This window comes from Corylus avellana, chromosome ca1, assembly GCF_901000735.1.
Source record: "Corylus avellana chromosome ca1, CavTom2PMs-1.0".
In the NCBI taxonomy this organism is placed as follows: Eukaryota; Viridiplantae; Streptophyta; class Magnoliopsida; order Fagales; family Betulaceae; genus Corylus; species Corylus avellana.
Window position 1 is genome coordinate 14,976,823 of NC_081541.1, and position 13,860 is coordinate 14,990,682.

General features: G+C 38.0%; 1 protein-coding gene and 1 pseudogene across 1 annotated transcript; one reads left to right on the forward strand and one right to left on the reverse strand.

Moving 5' to 3' along the window:
- Positions 1-4,363: 4,363 nt before the first annotated feature.
- On the reverse strand, positions 4,364-6,053 carry LOC132189977 (scarecrow-like protein 18; annotated as a pseudogene).
- A 777-nt stretch (positions 6,054-6,830) lies between these two features.
- Positions 6,831-7,939, forward strand: LOC132168138 (uncharacterized). Its single transcript, XM_059579229.1, has 2 exons — positions 6,831-7,383; positions 7,511-7,939. The coding sequence occupies exons 1-2, from the start codon at positions 7,246-7,248 to the stop codon at positions 7,850-7,852; spliced, it is 480 nt and encodes a 159-aa protein (XP_059435212.1). The 5' UTR covers positions 6,831-7,245; the 3' UTR covers positions 7,853-7,939.
- The last annotated feature ends 5,921 nt before the right edge of the window (positions 7,940-13,860 follow it).

Consider the following 13,860-nt stretch of genomic DNA (forward strand, 5'->3'; position numbering starts at 1 on the left):
CAAAAAGTTCTGAAGTAAATCATAGCCGAAGTTAAAGATACAGTCATCAACAACAGACCAAATCAATCAAAACACAGCATCCGCTAACCTATGACTAAATATCAGGTTGAAAACTCAGATCTGTATCAAACAGACACCATCTAATGCATAGGTAGCGCTTATTCCTCGGCCTTGAGAGCAAAACCCCCAAGCCGATACTTATTCCTCAGCCTTGAGAGCAAAACCCACAAGCCGATATTCATCCTCCTCGACTCGAAAGCCAGGATAAATTTCACATCCACAACCCAAAGGTTTGGACCAGTAATATCGGGCAGCAACCGGGCGCAACAAAGCAGGAGGAGAAAGCCTTATTACAAGCATAAATAAAACCATACAGGGAAATAAAGGGAACAATAAAACTAATGCAGAAAAAGAAATTAAAGCAAATAAAACCAAATACAGGGGAACTCAAAAGAAATACAAAACAGAAAAACAACAAAACAGAAAAATAAATGTGAAAAACACTCAAAGCGGGTCACGGCAACCGGAGGAGGCCGATCTCGAGTTAGCCGGAAACCGCCGCGGAAGGTGGCACAAAAAGCTTGGCGCGGGAGGAGCGCGTGAAAAGACCTGACAGCGAGCGGTGAGTAGCGAAGCGAGCGCGGAAGAGATCGGCGGCACACACAAACAAACAAGGAGGGGGGGAGTTTAAGTGAAAACCCCCAAAAGCAGTACCCACCGAGAGAGAACACAAGCACAACAGAACAGAAAACACCAAAGACAGAAACAAACTTAAAACAAAAAACGGGAAGCAAGGAAGGGAGGAGGGATGCAGGCAACGGGCATCCCTCCTCCCCTGAGGCGGCGGCGCTCTGGAGGGGGGCTTAGGGTTTCTCAAGGCTTAGGGTTTCTTCTTCTTTAGTGATGTCTACACACACCCCAATTCATTTAAAATAGTGACAAGTGTTTATAAACATTTAAAAGATACATTAAATTCTTAACGTCATTAATAGCAGTTTACCAACTTAAACTAAATTTAATGTGTTTTTTTAGATATTTATAAACACATAACACTATTTTAAATGGATTGGAGAAGGAGGAAAGTTCTAGATCTAAATCTTTCCTCCTCCCTTTTCATGATAGCAGTGCTCGGTGTCTTCTCTATAGGCTCCACCGGTTTCTGTTTTCGGCGGGTTACTTTAGATCTAGTTTGTAAATCTAGATCTAGATTCAGATCTAGTTTCTTCAACCTTATATCTGATCATCTTCTTCGGCCAATGTGCGTCTTCTGAAGGGATGTCTACGATGCTATGCTCTTCTGCTGCTGTTTGTGGGGTTTTTATTTTTTGTTTTTTATTTTGTTTGTCATGGCCTTCAGGTTGAGGATGGAGTAGATCGGTGTGGAGGCTTAACTCTCATGGCTAGATTTTTAGTTTCTAGTTGTTTTTTTATTTTTGTTTTGTATTTGTGTTACTCATGTCTTATATTTAGTCTGCACCAAGTAGATATGTTCTTTAAATATAATTGTACATGAGTTAGCGGAAGCTTAAAGTCATTTTTATGACTTTGTATCCTTCATAGCTTTTGGCTATGATTTTTCATAATTGTATGCTCTATGTTATAAGAGCTTTATGCATGCTCATAAAATTTCATCAATGGAAGTTTTAAATTTTTCTTAAAAAAAAAAAAAAAAAAGGATTGGAGAATATTTCCTCCCGACAGATTTGGAAGAAATTCAGATGCTCAATTTGAAATTAAGTTACTAATCAGGACACGTCTGTTTTATAGGCATGACAATAAGACATCTCAAGCATGGACCTTAAGCTGAAAGCTTCCCATATATACATGATCTGTGCCCTTCAATTACTTTAGTTAAAACTAGGTTGATCTGGCTTGTATGTTGTAGTTAAAATTATAGCATACATGCTGTTAAAAAATTCAAGGGTGAGGATTTAACTAAAGTAATTGAATGGCACAAATCTATCATAATAAATACAAATTTTATCTTTCATCCATCACTTCATTTATTTATTGGTATTTATTATGATAGATCTAAACCTTTCAATTACTTTAATTAAATCATCACCCTTGAATTTTTTAACAGTATGTATGCGTTAGTTTTAACTACAGCATATAAGCCTGATTCGCCTAAATAAACTAGAGAGAGAAAATAAATTTTTATTAACTTCAGCATTTATTTTGTGTGACAGTTAAAAGTTGTGAATTGTTAGATATAAAGCATGACAAATTGACTAGAATCTAATAATAAGAAAATCTCAAATTTTTTAAAAAAAAATTGAAGGGATATTCGTGATCAGTCTAACTCACTTAATTAAACTTATCGTCTTAATCAAGAATCGGTAATTGCACAGAAATCGATACCTTATTTTAATTATAATGTGACCTTACATGAAGCTGAATTATATTTTGTCAAGTGGTATTTATTAGTTAAAAAATAAAATAATGTCTTTTTCATACCCGTAACCCCTCTCCCATCACGTAAAAAAGGAGGGATGGTCATCCATAAAGTGAACAGTGGTCTGTTCAAAAAGCTGCTTCTTTTTTCTTTTTTTTTTTTTTAAATTACAAGAATCTTTTAAGAGGAAACCTCACGAAGTTTCAAAAGTTTTTCAATTCGAATCTTAATGTTTAAAAATTGGCAATATGGGTAATGTTTCAAAAATTTTCAATTCAAACTCTTTGTTACTAATTTCCCTCTAATTGGACGGAAAACATCACACGTGAGTCTCACGTGAGATTTTGATGCCATCTATTTCAATTTTGCCCTCATTAAATCTTATGAAATTACGTAATTACCCTTATTAAAACCTATAAAATTGAGGGTAATTACGTAATTTTATAGGTTTTAATGAGGGCAAAATTGGAATAGAGACATCAAAATCTCACGTAAGATGCACGTGAGATGATTTCCGTCCAATTAGATGGAAATTAGTAACTGAGGGTCTGAATTGAAAATTTTTGAAAAATTACTCACATTGCCAACTTCTAAACATTGAGATTTGAATTGAAAAACTCTTAAAACTTTAGAGAGTAAAGTGAATTTAACCCAATCTTTTAAGTTCAAACCCAAGCTTCCCTAAAAGAGAACTAAAACAAAAATCTACAAGGTAATCTGAAGCCAAAGAAATAATATTTAAACTGTTTCTCACAATATAATTCTTGAATTCTTAGGCCCAGTATCGTCAAGTTGAGTTTCATGTAAACAAGGTGGCCTGCAGCAGGGCACTCATTATTTGACTGCACGCATGAATGCCATTTGGAATTGTACGTTTTAGAATAAACAAGATTTCTCATAAAAAAGGAAAAAAAAAATTAGAATCCGACCGAAGGTCCTAATCAAGTTGAAATAAAAGATTTCTCCTTAAAAAAAGGTCGGCTAAGGAAGGAACAAGAACAAACGACATAGAAGAGTGATTAAACAAGCAACATAGATAGTACAAAGTGCCCCCTCTTATTAACTTTTAATTGGCCACAATGATTTTCTTCTGAACTTGGCCTGCAATTAAGACATGCATGAAAGGGAAATTCTCATACAAGTTTAAGAAAGTAAAGCAAACATCATAGGCATGTAGGATAGATGCACTTTTCACATTGTCACTTTTCACATGTAGGATAGATGCACTTTTCCTTCGCCTGCCTACCTCCACCCCTAATGGTGTTTTGTTGTTTTTTGCTCATTTGATTTTGGCCCTTCAGTCTCCATAATCGGCGTGTGTACTTCATGTTCTGATGAATGACTTACACTCGCCGGCCCAAGAATCTCGCTCCATTGCTAATGCTGCTAAGGGGTTTTTGCTTTCTTTATTGTATTTTGATTTGCTTTGTGTCTTGTATTTCTGTTTGTTGTGTTTTGTTGTATTTTTGTGGGTATTTATCTCCTTGAGCTACTATAGTTTGATATTTTTGTAGAGATTGCTTCATCAATCGGAGATCGGTTCTCCCCTACAGCAGATCCAGATGAAAATTTAGTGCCTCTCCTTCAACAACTTCCTTTTAGAGGGTGTTGTTGTTTCAAAACTAGTGAGATCTTTGGCTTGCTTAAAATACCACTTTGATGGTGCCATTTCTTGATCTGTTGACCAAGATCCAGAGGACCGGGCCATTTTTTGGCCCATTTCCTATTTGTTTGTATTTTCTGCATTGTATTACTGTTTTGGGTTTGTTGTTGGAGAGACCAACCCTTTTTTGGTTTTTTTATTCATGTTTCCTTATTTGCTCAGAAAAAATAAATAAAATAAAACAAGGGATGTAAAAAACAATAGTATGTGACAAGGGGCACTGATGATTACAATCATCAAATAAATATGTCCTTATAAGGGTATTATACAAGAAAAGATTCTAATCCACCAAGTCTAGGCCCTTTCTATTCTGGTAAAAGGAACTTCCAAACAGATAGAATGAATTGGTGTACCCTTCCACCCAATAATCAGGCATTTTCCATTCATATGAAGCTTGCAAGACTTCTCACAATCAAATCTCTTAACCATGAGGTGTGCTTGGTCCAAGGACAAGATGCTCAGTTCTGTATCCACCATTCCAAACCGGGCAAAAAATGCTCTCCAGACATCAATCTTTACATGTCGAAGCTCCCTTTCCTCCCCCTCTGTTGCAACTATACTCCTAATTCCCTCACCAAAGTATTCTGATTCTATGATCATTCTATTTGGATTATCCCGTTTCATAAAAGTTTCTATGCAATCAAAGTATGCACTAAAGAAGAAAAGAGCTTCAATGAAACGGCTGTCAAAAGCAGGTGAATTGTGGTTTGCCTCAACTTCAATGACAACCATTATGCATGGATTGATGCTTTTGACAACTCCCATTATAGATTCCAGCCAATTGGGCTGTGAAAGCATGCTCCTCAGAAAGTATTGAGAGTAGACAGCCACTCTTTCATCAGCATCTATCTCAAGAAGATCTTTGAGATCCAGCATGTCTGATACCATAACTACCTTGAAAGAAAAGGGTAAGTTTGCAGCCTGGGCAAAACTTGCTAGCTGCTTGCCTGTATGCTCAATTACATGTTTTGAAGTAGTCCCAACAGCAGTAATCTTGAGAAGCTCAAGAGGGCATTCATGTCGGTTCGCAACAGCTTGCATCAAGGTTGTCCATTGCACCCCATTCCGAATGGCAGGATCAATTATGTGAATCTTCCTCACCTCGGCCATGCTTTCTATAATGGCTTGGATTCCAGCAAATTCTGCAACCTGGCAGAAGGGAAGAGTCGGAAGACCTTCATGAGATGCAAGCACGGTGGGGTTTAAACTCATCATTGCCTCATCGACATCAAAAGACACTCTTTTTTCCAAGTCCTTTGATGTGATTCTTCCTGTTTCTCGATCAATCTTCTCTCGGAGAGCTTTAGAAAAATAGTAAACAACTCGGCGAACAGGGTCCCCTGTATTGGAAGACCATCGATCGCACTCGTTGAGCAACTTGCTTGCCCGGTAGAACAGCTGACAGCCTACTTTCTCAGCAGAAGCAAAAAGGAACCCAGCAAGCTCCACATCTTTTTTCTCTTCATTGGAGAGGCCATAGAAGGAAAAATCAAAAGGATGCCTAAGCATGGAAAGATCATCAGCGGTTTTGGAAGAGCACCGAATGAACTTTGCTCCAGCAAGCCTTATGATTTCCTCAGTTGAAAATTTATGGCCTTCCTCCACATTAAACCGTTTGAACCTATTTCTGTAGTTGTTTAGAAGCTCAAGTGAGGCTAAAGGAAATGGCTTCTGCTTTTCCTGCTGGGGTTCAACTTCTGGAATTGGAGTTGGGAATTTACCAAGCTTCTCAATTTCCTCTAGACATGTTTGAAGCGGTGGTGAGACAGTCTGGTACTCTTCTTCTTGTCGATATTTGGAGAAGAGGAATCCTTCCTCTAATAAGTCCTGTTGATAGAAACCAAAGTCAGAAACCCAATCTTCAGCTCCATTGAAATTGAATTGTTTCCCACCATTCACTTCTTCCATACTCTCCAACCCTTTATCAGAACAACTAAATTTAGCTTCAACTCCATGAAATCCAAACTCTTGGAAAGAAAATACTTCGTTGTCCATTTAGAAAATGGAGATAAATTCACAATCTGGGATCTAAATAATATTTGGATGTGTTGATGTTATCAAGGCATCCGGTAGCGTGGCACGCAATTATTTGACTATATGAAATGCCATTTGGATAGACATATATGGGTCCAGTTAATCATGCTTATTAAAGATTTCTCCTAAGTATTTCAGCCTAGAAAGGAACATGGACTAAAATCAAACAAGCAACAAAGATAATATAAGAGACAAAGTGGAATACATAGGAATAGAAGACTTGGTTCTTGAAAGGAAGATATATGTGGGAGCTTACAATGTAGCCTGCACTTTTTTAAGGTTTTCTTTAAATAAGCTTGGAGAGCTTAGAGAGCGACATCAGACAGTTTTTGCTTGGTCTTTGTCCCTTTTTGTTCATTGTTGGCGGTTTCCTGTTTTTGTTGTTTAACCAATCTGCAAATTGTAGATATGATTTGTAATGTTTAAATTCAAATTGTACTTATCTTTATATTAGATGGCTTGTACAAACTCTACAAATGAAAGGCAAAACCCAACGATAGAATTGGGATGAGTCCGTCTATGCGGCTGCTAAATTGAGGTAGCCAAGCGTCGTCCAACGCATGGCTGCCTTTAAAATGTAAAAAATTAATAATAATAAAAAATGGAAATAAAAGTTTTTTTTTTAATTTTTTTTTATAAACTAATATTTAGGGGAAACTTCAGAAAACTCCCCTGAAGTTCCAGCCGATTTGAAAAAGCCCCCCTGAATTTCCAAATCTCTCAATTAGCTCCCCTGAACTTTGGTTTTCTCTCACATAACACCCTTCCGTCCATATGAATCGTTAAAGCCTAACGGACGCCCACTCACGTGATTTTCACGTGATAATTTTCGGCTTGCTTACCCATTTTGCCCTCATTAGTGTCTTACTAACCCTTCACTCTCACCCTTAGACACGCTCACTCGTCCAAGCACACCAAACTGGAAGACGAAGACCCACGGCCGAAGCTTGCGGAGAAAATGTGGAAGCTGATGGGTTGATTGGGTTCCAGCCATCGATTCGAAGGCTTAGAAAGAGAGTCGAAGAAAGAAAGCTGAATATAAGTACATCTGGCGGCGAAGAATCCCCCACGACGGCGAGACCCAAACCGGCGAAAATCATCCACCGGCAAACTTACTCACTGTCCAGTACCGGCGAGGTGACGACGGTTAAAGATGGAGCACTCCGAGGGTGAGCTAAGCGATTCAGGATCGAGCTATCCAATTTGCAAATGTGGGAGCAAAACCGTTGTCAAAACAACATCAACAACTAAAAATCATGGAAAAAGGTTTTATGCCTGTGTAAATTATGTGGTAAGATGTGTTTGAGAATTTATTTATTTATTTTCACATAAATTTGCTGCTCTTCCCGTTATGCCTAAATCATTTAATGATGGATTAAACTCTAATTTGTATGACCCTAATTTGTGTGATTATGCAGAATGAAACAAATCGTGGTTGCAATTTTTTTAAATGGGTTGAATCAGATTTTTGTGTGTGCGGTGATCGACTGATGTCAATGTTGTTGGCGTGGCAGCACGATTTGAAGTCCGAAAGGGCAATGGAAGTGTTGAAATGCAAGATTGAACTTGCTGAGTACAAGTCAAAAATTGAAGTTGATGCTGCTAATTTTGCACTTAAACTTGAAAGGGTTGAGAATAAGTATCGTTCGATGCAGCTGAAGTTTCGGGTTGCACTTGCATGTTGTTGGTGTCTTGTTGCTGTATTGTTGTGTTTCCCTTTTTCTAATGGACTTGCATCAAATCTGATGTTAAGCAGCTGAAAAAGACAGTTTGTTGTCTTTATTTGTATCAGACTTGTATCAATTGACCATATGGTTATGTTTTTTGTACCCAACTTTTGTGTAATATTTGGCATGGTTTGTATGAATTTTCTTGGTACAAATTTAGAAGCATCCAAATTGATTGGTTCACTAAACTTTCCAACCCACTTGTGACCGCAATTTCTCTTATTGCTTGATGCTGTGTTACCTTCACTTGGGAAATAAAACATTGGCAAAATGTTGTCAATTGAACTCAATTTAAATCCAAAAGTATTAAAAGTTACATCATCCACATGTACTCAATTTAACGTAATTAATACCACAAGAACACTAAATGTATAAGCACTTGTAAATTAATCCAACTATCAAAATCATAGCAAACACTATGTATAGATAGTGTTTACTACTTAAGAAATTATACCTCAACTCAATTCCAAAAGTATTAAAAGTTACATCATCCACATGTACTTAATTTAACCTAATTAATACCACAAGAACACTAAATGTATAAGCACTTGTAAATTAATCCAACTATCAAAGTCATAGCAAACACTATGTATAGATAGTGTTTACTACTTAAGAAATTATACCTCAACTCAATTCCAAAATAACAAGTAGTAAAGAATTTATAGCAAAAACTATATGTAGATAGTGTTTAGTACTTAAGAAATTATACCTCAATCTAAATCCAAAAGTACTAAAAGTTACATCATCCACATCCATAAAATACATGACCATCATCTACAATGTGTCCATTACAATGTATACACAATACCCCAAATACTTACAAGCTGTAAGTGGTCAAACACAAAACACAATAAATTTTACACCAAACAAGTACATGACAACCATCTAGAATTCATCCATTACATTGTTTACAAAAATAGCCCAAAGAGTTACAAACCGTTGGGGTATAATTGTTTACATTGTTTACAAAAAATAGCCCAAAGAGTTACAAACCGTGAGTGGTCAAACACAAAATAAAGTTGACACCAAACCGGCACATGTCCAAAGAGGTCAATGATTACAGTGTTTACAAAATACATCAAACAGCTACAACGTATAATAAAGTTTAGGGTTTACAATGCTTGCATACCACCCCAAACACAAAAAAGAAAAAGGTTAGTTCACACATTCTTTCATCTTGTCATGGTCAATGCATTTTCTTCTTCCCTTTGTCCATTCTTCGAACATGTTCATCAAAACCTGGTGGATGGTTATCAGCTGTCCCTTGGCCCTTTTGTATGTCGAAATCATGCGGGGCTGTTCTAAATGTCATACCGCCAACTCTGGGAGGACCCCAAGAGCATAATGGTCCACCCCCTGGAATTGGTGGTGGCCCAGTAGGACTGCCAGTCAGATCAACAACAAGCTTCTGCCTATTGCCAGGTTCTCTTCCACTTCTAACATGTTCCCTCAGCCTACCACTTGCTCTCGTCCTTGTTGCCAACCCTAGGGTTCTTTTATCCTTGTTCCCAAAAATGGTAGATGCCTGCATTTCAGCAAAGTATACAATTAGGCCCCTATATTTTGTGTGACTCTTAATTACATAGATATGAAGAATGACTCACATTTTGTTTGTAGGCATAAGGTGTTGCTGTTTTGGCTGGTTGGGTGGCAGAGGTTGCTACTCCCACAAGCTGTGATGCAATATCTGAACATGGCCTTAATGCAGCCTGTGTTGCAGGATGGGATGCAATATCTGATGCTGCCCTAAATGCAGGCTGGCATGAGCTGTGAGGTGATGCAGGGGGGGGATGCTGGCCTAAATACAGGCTGGCAGGAGCTGTGAGGAGATGCAATATCTGATGCTGGCCTCAATACAGGCTGTGAGACATGATCTGATGCCGGCTGTGAAGGTCTTTGAGTTGTGGTTGTTGAACAACCACCAGTTGCTGATCCTCCTGCCCTTTGTGAACCTGATGGTGTGTTCACTCTTCCCCTTTTCCTGCTGGTAGTTGTAGTGGCAGGTGAAGATCCATCCTGCATCAACTGACAGGAAAAATGAAGAAATAAATAAGTATGCAAATATGTAAATAAATTTAGTGAATTAAACAATAATCAGCAATTGAGTAGATACCATGTCCAAATTCCAGTCAGTTGATGCATTATCCCTGTAGTACTTTTTGACACGTGCCCTTCTTTCATCTTGTCTCTGCCTAGCAACACATGACCTCTTGTTGTGGCCAAATTTCATGCAGTACCCACATTTATTTTTCTGCCCCCCCTTTCTAATTGTATTAGGATTTCTTGGTTCATCAACAGACCTATCTCTTACTTTCTTAGGTCTACCAGGAGGTGCCCTAGCCTTGGGTGGCTCAATCTTTGGTTGGCTGCTTCTAGGCCATTGCTCTTCACTTGGCACAGGATAGACAACGTGGTCATAAGCCTTGAGGTACTTTTCCTTGCCATAGTACTCACTTACATACTCAGTTGGTTCCCCACCTTGGTGTAAAATGGCAGAAATTGCATGCGCACAGGGGATACCAGTCACATCCCATTTCCTGCAGCCACAAGTGCCAGCTTCCATATCTACAACAAATTTTCTCCCAAGGCACTCCACCTCAAACATACCCTGACCGGCATATGTACACCAACAATTACTGCCTGCATCCTCTTCTTTTTCTAGCCTCTTCCTAATCTTTGGCCCTAAGGCCTCCTCCATTGAACTTATCAACTCTTTCTTCCTCACATACCTTCTCATCAACTTACATCTAATCCCTTCCAACATGCTCAAGATTGTCTGGTCACGGAATTTTTTGATCCATGAATTGAAACTCTCACAAGTATTGTTGTGTAAGAGGCTGGACTTACAATGTGTATTGAACCATCCCCTACACCAAGTGTTAGGATCTATCTTCTCTAGGTAAGCATGCGCATCCTTGCTAACCATCTTCAGCTCATCCATTACTCCATAGAACTCATTCTTTGTGTATGATGCGGCAGCTCGCCAAAGAAGGTCCTTCAATAGCACCCCCCGATGACCAGCGCTTCTGAAATTCGCGTACAAGTGCCTAACACATGTACGATGCTCAGACTGCGGACATACTTGTTCTAGGCTTGGAATCAGGCCCTGCACAATAGTTGAAAAAAATAATTAGTTGCATTACAATAAATACTAAATTGATATGAATAATAAATGAATACAAGTATTTTACCTTTTGTCGATCCGAAATGAAAGTCAACCCATGTGGAGTAGGGCCAAGATCTGCAACAAGTGCCTCAAGAAACCATGTTCAGCTATCCTTCGTCTCAGCCTCTACGACAGCCATTGCAATAGGGTACATGTTGTTGTTGGCATCCCTGCCCACAGCAGACATCAACTGCCCCTTATACGTTCCCTTCAGAAAACATGCATCAAGACCCACAACAGGCCTACACCCTTCAAGAAAACCATTCTTCATGGCTGCCAATGAAATATAAATCCTCTGAAATCTGCATGGCACCTGAGGTATTGGTCTCTCAACCATCAATAGCAAACAACTACCTACATTAGTGCTCCTAACCATGGAGCAATAATCCCACAACCGATGGTACTGCTCATCAAATTTTCCATAGATTGATTCTCTTGCTTTTTTCCTAGCCCTATACAGAGAACTGACATAGACATCCACATTATATTTGGATTTCACTTTTTTTTGCAACACATCTATGGGCATGTTTGGCTGCTCCCTAAAAGAATCCATGCAACACTCAGCAATCCAACTTAAAGTGACCATATGATTGTGGTACTTCCTGGAACAGCTGTGTTTGGGCCTAAGGGATACTAAAAGGAATGTCATCTCATTCTCCAACTGCCTCCCATATACCCTATACCTACAATTTGTATCTTTGCAAACAATCACAATCCTCTTCTTTTCATTTTTCTTGAATTTCAGATCCTTCCCTCTGATAATATTGTACTGTCTCACGGCTTTTCTAAATTCAGCTGCATCATGAAATGTATTCCCTACAACCAATGTCGGATTATCCATATCAGTGGGATCAAAAGGAACTCTAGTGGTTACATCCCTACGGATTCTGTGAACTGTACTATCATCATCACTAGAAGGGGGTGATTCTAGATGATCACTATCATACTTCTCTGCACTATCATCACTTTCTTCCCCACCCTCCACAGCCCCACCCTCACCAGCATCCTCACCAGCATCACCAACATCCCCAACATCCCCATCCACATATGCATCTTCAACAACTCCTTCAGAATTTCCAACCCCCTCATGGATGTCCCCACTAGGAACAGTAGCATCATCCTCAGAATCAACACAATCTGTATCATCACTAAGCACTGAATCCCATAAGGCATCCTTCCTAAACACAGCTGCCCTCTCATTCTCTGAATCCTCCTCTTCCTCTTCATCAACTACATCATCCACTACACCATAACTTACTATATACAACACTACCAGATCATGATCTAAATGTTTGGAAACCATTTCATTCACATTGTAGTCAGATGACATAAGTCTTAAGCCTTGGTCTAAAGGCAATCCTGGTAAACTATAATACACAAGGTCCCCAGACCTATAGCCATATCTACTACACACATCCTCTATGTCAGAAAATTTCATCTTGTGCACATCATACGGGTTTGGGTCATGACTAACATTACCCCCAACATAATGAATCCTACATTGCCTGTTAAAAACACCCCCATAGTGCACCTCAAACATGATATAACGTGTACCCATCTCGTATCCTGCCACATTCATTACATTGAAAGGTAGTTTAATATTATAGCCATAGTACTCATATTTAGGGTTTATGAATGCACACAAAGTTAGACATTTGAAATAAACTAAACAGGAATTTTTTAAAGTAATCATTAATTGTTGTAAAATCCATCAAGGTAAATATTAAACCAAAGTAAAAACCCAAAACAGCACACAAATGACCCAACCTTAACTCAACTCAGCATATATTTAGGGTTTATGAATGCACACAAAGTTAGACATTTGAAATAAACTAAACAGGAATTTTTTAAAGTAATCATTAATTGTTGTAAAATCCATCAAGGTAAATATTAAACCAAAGTACAAAACCCAAAACAGCACACAAATGACCCAACCCTAACTCAACTCAGCATATATTTAGGGTTTATGAATGCACACAAAGTTAGACATTTGAACTAAATAGGAATTTTTTAAAGTAATCATTAATTGTTGTAAAATCCATCAAGGTAAATATTAAACCAAAGTAAAAACCCAAAACAGCACACAAATGACCCAACCTTAACTCAACTCAGCATATATTTAGGGTTTATGAATGCACACAAAGTTAGACATTTGAAATAAACTAAACAGGAATTTTTTAAAGTAATCATTAATTGTTGTAAAATCCATCAAGGTAAACCAAAGTAAAAACCCAAAACAGCACACACATGACCCAACCCTAACTCAACTCAGCATATATTTAGGGATTATGAATGCACACAAAGTTAGACATTTGAAATAAACTAAACAGGAATTTTTTAAAGTAATCATTAATAGTTGTAAGATCCATCAAGGTAAAAAGTAAACCAAAGTAAAAACCCAAAACAGCACACAAATGACCCAACCCTAACTCAAAGTACTCAGAATATATTTTGGGTTTATGAATGCACACAAGGTTAGACATTTGAAATAAACTAAACAGGAATTTTTTAAAGTAATCATTAATTGTTGTAAGATCCATCAAGGTAAAAATTAAACCAAAGTAAAAACCCAAAACAGCACACAAATGACCCAACCCTAACTCAAAGTACTCAGCATATATTTAGGGTAAAAATAACTACCCAGCCCACAATTCCAACAAAGTAAAAACAACCAACCCCAATTCCAGCAAAGTAAAAACAACCAACCCCTAAGTTTCATCAAAGTAAAAACAACCCAACCCACAATTTCAGCAAAGTAAAAACAACCCTAAAGCATATATTTTATCCTAATAAGCATATATTTTATCCTAATTCATATCACAAACACATCTTTTAATACAATTGTCCCTTTAATAAAAATTATCCATCTTACCCC

Coding starts and splice junctions, on each gene's coding strand:
- LOC132168138 (XM_059579229.1), top strand. CDS start 7,246: ATGGAGCACTCCGAGGGTGAGCTAAGCGATTCAGGATCGAGCTATCCA. Junction 7,384..7,510: donor ATGCCTGTGTAAATTATGTG/GTAAGATGTGTT, acceptor GTGATTATGCAG/AATGAAACAAATCGTGGTTG.